Below are 10,184 nucleotides of genomic sequence, written 5' to 3' on the forward strand. Positions count from 1 at the left end.
GGGGTGTCCCCAGGGCTCAGAGATGTCCCCAGGTCACAGGGACGTCCCCAGGTCGCGGGGGTGTCCCCAGGGCTCGGGGGGTGTCCCCAGGTCGCGGGGGTGTCCCCAGGGCTCAGGGATGTCCCCAGGGCTCGAGGGGTGTCCCCAGGGCTCAAAGGATGTCCCCAGGGCTCAGGGGTGTCCCCAGGTCGCAGGGGTGTCCCCAGGTCGCGGGGGTGTCCCCAGGTCGCGGGGGTGTCCCCAGGTCGCGGGGGTGTCCCCAGGTCGCAGGGATGTCCCCAGGGCTCGGGAGGTGTCCCCAGGTCACGGGGGGTGTCCCCAGGTCGCAGGGGTGTCCCCAGGGCTCGGGGGTGTCCCCAGGTCGTGGGGGGTGTCCCCAGGGCTCAGGGATGTCCCCAGGGCTCAGGGATGTCCCCAGGGCTCAGGGGGTGTCCCCACGGCTCAGGGGTGTCCCCAGGGTGTGGGGGGTGTCCCCAGGGCTCAGGGATGTCCCCAGGGCTCAGGGGTGTCCCCAGGTCGCGAGGGGGATGTCCCCAGGTCGCAGGGGTGTCCCCAGGTCGCGGGGGTGTCCCCAGGTCGCAGGGATGTCCCCAGGGCTCAGGGGGTGTCCCCAGGGCTCAGGGGTGTCCCCAGAGCTCAGGGGTGTCCCCAGGGCTCGGGGGGTGTCCCCAGGTCGCAGGGGTGTCCCCAGGGCTCGGGGGTGTCCCCAGGGTGTGGGGGGTGTCCCCAGGGCTCAGGCGTGTCCCCAGGTCGCGGGGGTGTCCCCAGGTCGCGGGGGTGTCCCCTCACCAGGCACTGCGGGTCCTGGAATGCGAAGTGCAGGCGGGTGATCCAGCGGCGATCGCCCCGCGCCAGCACGTCCCGCTCCTCCCGGAAACACGACACCTGCCAGGGGACAGCGGGGTCACCTCCCTGTCACCCTCCCCAGGCACCGGGACACCCCCCTGTGTCACCCCTGTCCCCTCTGTGTCCCCCCCGAGCCAGCACCTCCCGCTCCTCCCGGAAACACGACACCTGCCAGGGGACAGCGGTGTCACCTCCCTGTCACCCTCCCCAGGCACCGGGACACCCCCCTGTGTCACCCCTGTCCCCTCATCCCGTGTCCCCTCATCCCGATGTCCCCCGTGTGCCAGCTCCTCCCGCCACTGCCGGGAACAGGACACGTGGCAGGGGACACGGGGACAGCGGTGTCACCCCCCCGGGCACCGGGACACCCCCTCTGCCACCCCTTGGGACCCCCCGTGCCCATATGTGTCCCCAAGTGTCCCCCTGTGTCCCCAGATGTCCCCATGCCCTCCCAGATGTCCCCATGTGTCCCCACAGGTCCCCACGTGTCCCCACATGTCCCCATGTCCCCCCACGTGTCCCAAAGTGTCCCCACACCCCCTCAGGTGTCCCCAGACCCTCTGGGTGTCCCCAAAGCCCCCCAGGTGTTCCCAAAGCCCCTAGCTGTCCCCTCACCTCCCACTTGTCCATGATCTTCACGGCAAAGATCTGCCCTGACCCCTCTGTGTCCCCACGTGCCCCAAAGTGTCCCCACGTGTCCCAATGTGTCTCCACCCTCCCCAGGTGTCCCCAGACCCTCTGGGTGTCCCCAAACTCCCCAGCTGTCCCCAAACCCCTCAGCTGTCCCCTCACCTCCCCACTTGTCCATGATCTTCATGGCAAAGATCTGCCCCGACCCCTCCGTGTCCCCACGTGCCCCAAAGTGTCCCCACGTGTCCCTATGCCCCCTCTGCTGTCCCCACACCCCCCCAGGTGTCCCCAGACCCTCTGGATATCCCCAAACCCCCTGTGTGTCCCCAAATCCTCTGGGTGTCCCCAAATCCCCCACCTATCCATGATCTTCATGGCAAAGATCTGCCCTGACCCCTCCAGTGTTCCCACGTGTCCCAAAGTGTCCCACAGTGTGTCCCAAGGTGTCCCCACACCCCCAGGTGTCCCCAGACCCTCTGGGTGTCCCCAAAGCCCCCCGGGTGTCTCCAAACCCCTCAGCTGTCCCTTCACCTCCCACTTGTCCATGATCTTCATGGCAAAGACCTCTACCCGACGCCTCCAGTGTCCCACACGTGCCCTCCACAAGTGTCCCCACACCCCCAGGTGTCCCCAGACCCTCTGGGTGTCCCCAAACCCCCCCCCGGGTGTCCCCAAACCCCCCGGATGTCCCCAAATCCCCCACCTGTCCATGATCTTCATGGCAAAGATCTGCCCTGACCCCTCCGTGTCCCCACGTGTCCCAAAGTGTCCCCACGTGTCCCTATGCCCCCTTTGCTGTCCCCACACCCCCCCGGGTGTCCCCAGACCCTCTGGATGTCCCCAAACCCCTGTGTGTCCTCCAAATCCTCTGGGTGTCCCCAAATCCCCCACCTATCCATGATCTTCATGGCAAAGATCTGCCCCGACCCCTCCAGGTTCCCACGTGTCCCAAAGTGTCCCCACGTGTCCCCAAAGTGTCCCCACACCCCCCAGGTGTCCCCAAAGCCCCCGGGTGTCCCCAAACCCCCAGCTGTCCCCAAATCCTCTGGGTGTCCCCTCACCTCCCTATTGTCCATGATCTTCATGGCAAAGATCTGCCCCGACCCCTCCGTGTCCCCACGTGTCCCAAAGTGTCCCCACGTGTCCCAAAGTGTCCCCACACCCCCCCAGGTGTCCCCAGACCCTCTGGGTGTCCCCAGACCCTCCGGGTGTCCCCAAACTCCCCAGATGTCCCCAAACCCCCCAGCTGTCCCCTCACCTCCCACTTGTCCATGATCTTCATGGCAAAGATCTGCCCGACCCCTCCGTGTCCCCACGTGCCCCAAAGTGTCCCCACCCCTCCCCAGGTCTCCCCAACAACCCCGGGTGTCCCCAAACCCCTCAGCTGTCCCCTCACCTCCTCACTTGTCCATGATCTTCATGGCAAAGATCTGCCCCGACCCCTCCAGGTTCCCACGTGTCCCAAAGTGTCCCCATGTGTCCCAAAGTGTCCCCACACCCCTCAGGTGTCCCCAGACCCTCTGGGTGTCCCCAAACCCCGGGTGTCCCCAAACCCCCCGGATGTCCCCTCACCTCCCACCTATCCATGATCTTCATGGCAAAGATCTGCCCCGACCCCTCCGTGTCCCCACGTGTCCCAAAGTGTCCCCACGTGTCCCAAAGTGTCCCACACCCCCAGGTGTCCCCAGACCCTGGGTGTCCCCAGACCCTCTGGGTGTCCTCAGACTCCCCAGGTGTCCCAAATCCCCACCTATCCATGATCTTCATGGCAAAGATCTGCCCCGACCCCTCCAGGTTCCCACGTGTCCCAAAGTGTCCCCAGTGTGTCCCAAAGTGTCCCCACGTGTCCCAAAGTGTCCCCACACCCCCCCAGGTGTCCCCAGACCCTCTGGGTGTCCCCAAACCCCCCCGGGTGTTCCCAAACCCCCCGGGTGTCCCCAAATCTCCCACCTGTCCATGATCTCCATGGCAAAGATCTGCCTCGACCCCTCCGTGTCCCCACGTGTCCCAAAGTGTCCCCACGTGCCCCAAAGTGTCCCCACCCCCCCCTCCCGGGTGTCCCCTCACCTCCCCACGCCTCAGCATGTCCCACTTGTTCATGATCTTCATGGCAAAGATCTGCCCCGTCTCCTTCAGCCGCACCACGGCCACCTGCGCTCACCCCGGGGGGGTAAATTGTCACCCCGGGAGGGTAAATTGTCACCCTCGGGGGGGTAAATTGTCACCCCGGGGGGGGGTAAATTGTCACCCTGAGGGGAAAAGTTGTCACCCTCGGGGAAAATTGTCACCCTGGGGTAAATTGTCACCCTCGGGGGAGTTTGTCACCCTGGGGAGGGAATGTCACCCTCAGGGGAGTTGTCACCCCAGGGTGGGGATTGTCACCCTCGGGGGGGAAATTGTCACCCTCGGGGGGGGTAAATTGTCACCCTCGGGGGAAATTGTCACCCTCGGGGTGGGTTTGTCACCCCAGGGTGGGGGTTGTCACCCTCGGGGGGGGGGGTTTGTCACCCCAGGTTGGGTTTGTCACCCCAAGATGGGTTTGTCACCCTCGGGGGGGGTTTGTCACCCCGGGGGGGGGTAAATTGTCACCCTCTGGGGGGGGGGTGTCACCCCAAGGTGGGTTTGTGCCCCCGTGGGGGTGTTGTCACCTCTGGGGGTGGGTTGTCCCCCCGTGGGGGTGTTGTCCCCCCCCGGGGTGGGTTTGTCACCCCAAGATGGGTTTGTCACCCCAAGGTGGTTTTGTACCTCCCGTGGGGATGTTGTCCCCCCCTAGGGTGGGTTTGTCCCCCCCTGGGGTGGGTTTGTCCCCCCGTGGGGGGTGCTGTCCCCCCCGTGGGGGTGTTGTCCCCCCCCGGGGTGGGTTTGTCACCCCAAGACAGGTTTGTCACCCCAAGATGGGTTTGTGCCCCCGTGGGGGTGTTGCTTCCCCCCTGGGGTGGGTTTTTCCCCCCCTGGGGGTGTTGTCCCCCCCTGAGGTGGGTTTGTCCCCCCTGGGGTGGGTTTGTCCCCCTGGGGTGGGTTTATCCCCCCCTGGGGGGTGTTGTCCCCCCCCTGGGGGTGCCCCCCCGGGTCCCTTTGCCCCCCCTGACCTCGCTGAAGGCTCCCCTGCCGATGACCTTGAGGATGTCGAAGTCGCGGCGCTGCAGCTGCAGCTCCCGAACCCGGCACACCAGCGGCTCGGCTGGGGGGGCACGGGGGGGTCAGGGGGAACGTCAGGGGTCAGGGGCTTTGGGGGGTCAGGGGGCTTTGGGGGGGTCAGGGGGGGCTTTGGGGGTCAGGGGGGCTTTGGGGGCAGCAATCTGGGGGCAGGACACATTTGGGGGTCAGACACATTGGGGAGTCAGAGGGCTTTGGGGGTCAGGGGCTTTGGAGGCGTCAGGGGGCTTTGGGGGGTCAGGGGTCTTTGGGGGGTCAGGGAGCTTTGGGGATGTCAGGGGGCTTTGGGGGTCAGGAGATATTTAGGGGCAGCAATGGGGGGCGGGACACATTGGGGGCCAGGACTCATTGGGGGTCAGGGGCTTTGGGGGTCAGGGGCTTTGGGGGGTCAGGGAGTCTTTAGGGGGTCAGGGGGCTTTGAGGGGTATGGGGGCTTTGGGGGGGTCAAGAGATATTTGGGGGGCAGAAATGGGGGCAGGGCACATTGGGGGTCAGGACACATTGGGGGGTCAGGGGGCTTTTGGGGGTCAGGGGGCTTTGGAGGGTCAGGGGGCTTTGGGGGTCAGGGGCTTTGGCGGTGTCAGGGGGCTTTGGGGGGTCAAGAGATATTTGGGGGCAGAAATGGGGGCAGGACACATTGGGGGTCAGGGGGCATTGGAGGGTCAGGGGGCTTTGGGGGGTCAGGGGCTTTGGGGAGGTCAGGGGGTCAGGGGACTTTGGGGGGTCAGAAGACGTTTGGGGGGCAGCAATGGGGGCAGGACACATTGGGGTGTCAGGGGACTTTGGGGGGTCAGGGAGCTTTGGGGAGGCACGAGGGAGTCAAGGGGGCTTTGGGGGTCAGGGGTCTTTGGGGGGTCAGGGGCTTTGGAAGGGGTCAGGGGCTTTGGGGGTCAGGGAGCTTTGGGGGCACTGAGGGGGTCAGGGAGCTTTGGGGGGTCAGGGGTCTTTGGGGGGTCAGGGGGCTTTGGGGGCACGAGGGGTCAGGGGGCTTTGGGGGTCAAGGAGCTTTGGAGGGGTCAGGGGGCTTTGGAGGGGTCAGGGGGCTTTGGGGGGTCAGGGGGCTTTGGAGGGTCAGGGGGCTTTGGGGGTCAGGGGGCTTTGGAGGGGTCAGGGGGCTTTGGGGGCACGAGGGGGTCAGGGGGCTTTGGGGGGTCAAGGAGCTTTGGGGGTCAGGGGCTTTGGGGGGCACGAGGGGGTCAAGGGGGCTTTGGGGGTCAGGGTACATTGGGAAGGTCAGGAGACATTTTGGGGGCACAGGGGACATTGAGGGGTCAGGGGACATTGGGGGTCAGGACACATTTGGGGGTCAGAACACATTTGGGGGTCAGGACACATTTGGGGGTCAGGGGACATTTGGGGGTCAGGACATATTGGGGGTCAGGACACATTTGGGGGTCAGGACATATTGGGGGTCAGAACATATTGGGGGAGGGCAGCACCCGGGACTTTGGGGGGTCCTGGGGGTCCCAAATGGGCGACCCGCAGGGGTTGGGGTGGGGTGGGGGTTATTGGGGCACAGAGGGGTTGCCCAGGGTGGGGGTGTTTTTTGGGGGAGGAGGGGTTCGCCGAACAGGGGGCGCTGATTTTGGGGGGTTGATTTTGGGGCGCTGATTTTGGAAGCGTTGATTGGGGGGAGGCACTGATTTTGGGGGACCCTCGGGGGTTTTGGATGGGGAGAGGGAACCCCGCGTGGAGGAGGAATTTGGCGGGGGAGGGTGGGGTCACGGAATGTCCCGGAGGAATTTGGGGGGATCCCAGGAGGAGGGGAGTGAAGTGGGGAGGGGCTGAGGGTTCGGGATAGTGGGGAAAGGGAGGAAGGTGTAGAGTGGGGGAGGGAATGGGGGGTGTGACAGTCCCGTGGGGGGGTTGACACCCTGGGTGCCGCGCGTGGGGTGGGGGTGGCCGATCACCCGCAGCCCTTTATGGCCGCGCAGCTCAGAGCACGCGGGGGTGGAAAGGAGAGGGGGCCGGGCCGGGCCCGTCATTGCCCAGAAAAGGGTGGAGATCACAGCCCCCGTCCCCCACCTCGATCCTTTTCCCCCAAGGAAACCCCTGTGCCCCCCAAAAACGACCCCGGCGGTCGGACCCCAGGAGACCCCGACCAATGAGACCCCCTGCGCCCCAAAATGACCCTGCCGGTCGGACCCCCTCCCAGGAGAATTCTGTGAAAGGGACCCCTCTGACCCCCAAAATGGTCCCGCTGGTGGGACCCCCACCCAGGAGACCCCGACCAATGAGACCCCCTTGTGCCCCCAAAATGGTCCCCCTCTCCAAGGAATACCTTTTGACCCCCCTAAAATGACCCCCGGCTGTCGGACCCTCCCCAGGAGAACCCTGTGAAAGGGACCCCTCTGCCCCCAAAATGGCCCCCTCTCCAGGATTACCCTTTGCCCCCAAAAATGGCCGCGGCCACCGGACCCCCCTCGTCGTCCCCGTCCCGTCCCCTCCCTTCCCCCAAATAACCCCTCCCCAGCGTTTGGGGACGTGTAGACCCCCGCCCCCAAAAAAACCCTCCCTCACTCCGGGGTCTCGCGTGACCCCAGGACTCCCCAGTCCAAAGCCCCTGTCCTGCTCCCCAGACCCCACCCCCAAAATCCCGTCCTGGATGTACCAGTCCGAGACCCCCAATCCTGCGACCCCTCCCCAACCTCGGACTCCCCCAATCCCAGACCCCCAGTCCTGAGCCCCCAGGCCCGGACCCCCAATCCTGGAACCCCCCAGTCCTGAGCCCCCAGGCCCGGACCCCCAATCTTGGAACCCCCAGTCCTGAGCCCCCCAGGCCCGGACCCCCAATCCTACGACCCCCCTCCTCACCCCACGTCTGGACCCCCAAGCCCAGAGCCCCCAGTTTTAGAGCCCCCAAGGCCCGGACACCCCAATCCTGGACCCTCCAATCCTGAGACCCCCAATCCTGAGACCCCCCAGTCCCGGATCCCCCAGTCCTGAGAGCCCCCAGTCCCGGACCCCCAATCCTGAAGCCCCCCAATACCGGACACCCCAATCCTGAAAGCCCCCAGTCCTGAGCCCCCCAATCCCGGACACCCCAATTCTGGAGCTCCCCCAGGCCCGGACCCCTCAATCCCAAAGCCCCCTAGTCCTGAATCCCCAGTCCTGAGGAGCGCCCCCAGTCCCGGAGGCCCACCCAGGCCCGAGCCCAGACACCCCAATACCGAGCACCCCCAATCCCAGAGTCCCCCAGGCCTGATGTCCCCCAGTCCAGGACCCCCAAATCCCCTCAGTCCCACCCTCCCCGTCCCGGATCCCCCTGTCCCGGATCCCCTGTCCCGGACCCCACTGTTCTGAATTTCCCCCTGTCCCGGACCCCCACCCCGTCTCTGGGACCCCCTGTCCCGGACCCCTCAGTCCTGGACCCCCTGTCCTGAGCCCCCTCTCTCTGGGACCCCCAATCCCGTCCCCCTCTCCGAGACTCCCCCTGTCCAGGACCCCCAGTCCCGTCCCCCTCTCTGTGGGACCCCCAATCCCGTCCCTATCCCCATCTCCGAGACCCCCTGTCCGGGACCCCCGTCCCTCCCCCTCTCCGGGACCCCCAATCCCGTCCCCCTCTCGAGACACCCCCCTTCCCTATCCCCATCTCCGAGACCCCCTGTCCAGGACCCCCTTGTCCCGTCCCCTCTCTGTGGGACCCCCAATCCCGTCCCCATCTCCGAGACCCCCTGTCCGGGACCCCCAGTCCCGTCCCCCTCTTTGCAGGACCCCCAATCCGTCCCCCTCTCCGAGACCCCCCTCCGTCCCTATCCCCATCTCCGAGACCCCCCTGTCCGGGACCCCCAGTCCCTCCCCCTCTCTCCGGGACCCCCAATCCCGTCCCCACCAGTGCCGGGACCTCCAACCCCTGTCCTCCCCTCTCCCGTCCCCCTCTCCGGAGACCCCCTGCCCAGGACCCCCAGTCCCGTCCCCCTCTCTCCAGGGACCCCAATCCCGTCCCACCCTCTCCGAGACCCCCCTGTCCGGGACCTCCCTGTCCCTCCCCCTCTCTCCGGGACCCCCAATCCGTCCCCCTCTCCTAGACCCCCTCCCCCGTCCCTATCCCCATCTCCGAGACCCCCTGTCCAGGACCCCCTGTCCGTCCCCTCTCTGCTGGGACCCCCAATCCCGTCCCTATCCCCCTCTCCGAGACCCCCCTCTCCAGAGACCCCCTGTCCAGGACCCCAATCCTGTCCCCCCTCTCCGAGACCCCCCTGTCCAGGACCCCCCGTCCCTCCCCTCTCTCCGGGACCCCCAGTCTGGTCCCCCGCCAGTGCCAGGACCTCCAACCCCGTCCTCCCCTCTCCCGTCCCCCCGTTTCGAGACCCCCTGTCCGGGACCCCCAATCCCGTCCCCCTCTCTGTGGGACCCCCAATCCCGTCCCCCCTCCGAGACTCCCCCTGTCCGGGACTCCCCAGTCCCGTCCCCTCCTGCGGGACCCCAATCCCGTCCCCCTCTCCGAGACCCCCTGTCCGGGACCCCCAATCCCGTCCCCTCCCTGCAGGACCCCCAATCCCGTCCCCCTCTCCGAGACCCCCTGTCCGGGACCCCCAATCCCGTCCCCTCTCTCCGGGACCCCCAATCCCGTCCCCTCTCCTGCAGGACCCCCAATCCCGTCCCCCTCTCTCCGGGACCCCCAATCCCGTCCCCCTCTCTCCGGGACCCTCAATCCCGTCCCCCTCTCTCCAGGACCCCCAATCCCGTCCCCTCTCTCCGGGACCCCCAATCCCGTCCCCTTCTATCCGGGACCCTCAATCCCGTCCCCTCTCTGCAGGACCCCAATCCCGTCCCCCTCTCTCCGGGACCCCCAATCCGTCCCCCTCTCTGCAGGACCCCCAATCCCGTCCCCCTCTCCGGTTCCCCCTTCTCCAGGACTCCCCCTGTCCCTCCCCTTTTCTCCAGGACCCCCTGTCCCTCCCCACCCCTCTGCAGGACCCCCAATCCCCTCCCCTCCTCTCACCCCAGTTTAGAAAGTCGCGGACGTATCTGTCGCTGTCGCTGTCGCTGTCACTGTCGCTGCTGTCGCCTCTGTCGCCTCTGTCACCACTGTGGTTGTCGCCGCCGTGGCCGGCGGGTGTCGCGGGGGGGTCCCGGCGGCTCAGGCGGTGCCGGAGCCCCCCCGCCAGCCCCAGCAGGAGGTCCAGGAGGGTCTCGAGCCCCAGGGACCCCCGGCCCAGCGCCAGCGCCCGCAGCCGCTCCCGCCGCCCCGGCGGAGCCGCCATGGCCCGGCCCGGCCACGGCCACGGCCACGGCCACGGACCCGGCCACGGCCACGGCCACGGCCACGGGCACGGCCCGAGGCGGGCGGGGAGCGGGGGGGCACCGGGCACGGGGCCGGGCCAGTCACGGAACCTCCCACACCCACTCCTGACACCACCCGGGACACCGGGCACGGGGCCGGGCCACCAATGGAACCTCCCACACCCACTCCTGACACCACCCGGGACACCGGGCACGGGGCCGGGCCACCAATGGAACCACCCACACCCACTCCTGACACTGCCCGGGCTACCGGGCACGGGGCAGGGCCAGTCAGGGAACCTCCCACACCCACTCCTGACACCGCC

At 67.3% G+C, this 10,184-nt stretch overlaps 1 protein-coding gene across 1 annotated transcript; it reads right to left on the reverse strand.

Annotated features, from left to right (window-relative positions):
* Nucleotides 1-789: 789 nt before the first annotated feature.
* On the reverse strand, nt 790-9,839 carry LOC126635264 (myotonin-protein kinase-like; the record flags this gene model as incomplete). The annotated part of the gene is made up of 4 exons (XM_050306279.1): nt 9,578-9,839; nt 4,566-4,657; nt 3,544-3,627; nt 790-885 (listed from the first exon to the last, which is right to left on the reverse strand). Coding segments are annotated over exons 1-4 (534 nt in total), but the record flags the coding sequence as incomplete, so codon positions are not given.
* Between the last annotated feature and the right edge of the window lie 345 nt (nt 9,840-10,184).

Source organism: Myiozetetes cayanensis, unplaced genomic scaffold, assembly GCF_022539395.1.
Source record: "Myiozetetes cayanensis isolate MyiCay16 unplaced genomic scaffold, myiCay2020 scf1184, whole genome shotgun sequence".
NCBI lineage: Eukaryota > Metazoa > Chordata > Aves > Passeriformes > Tyrannidae > Myiozetetes > Myiozetetes cayanensis.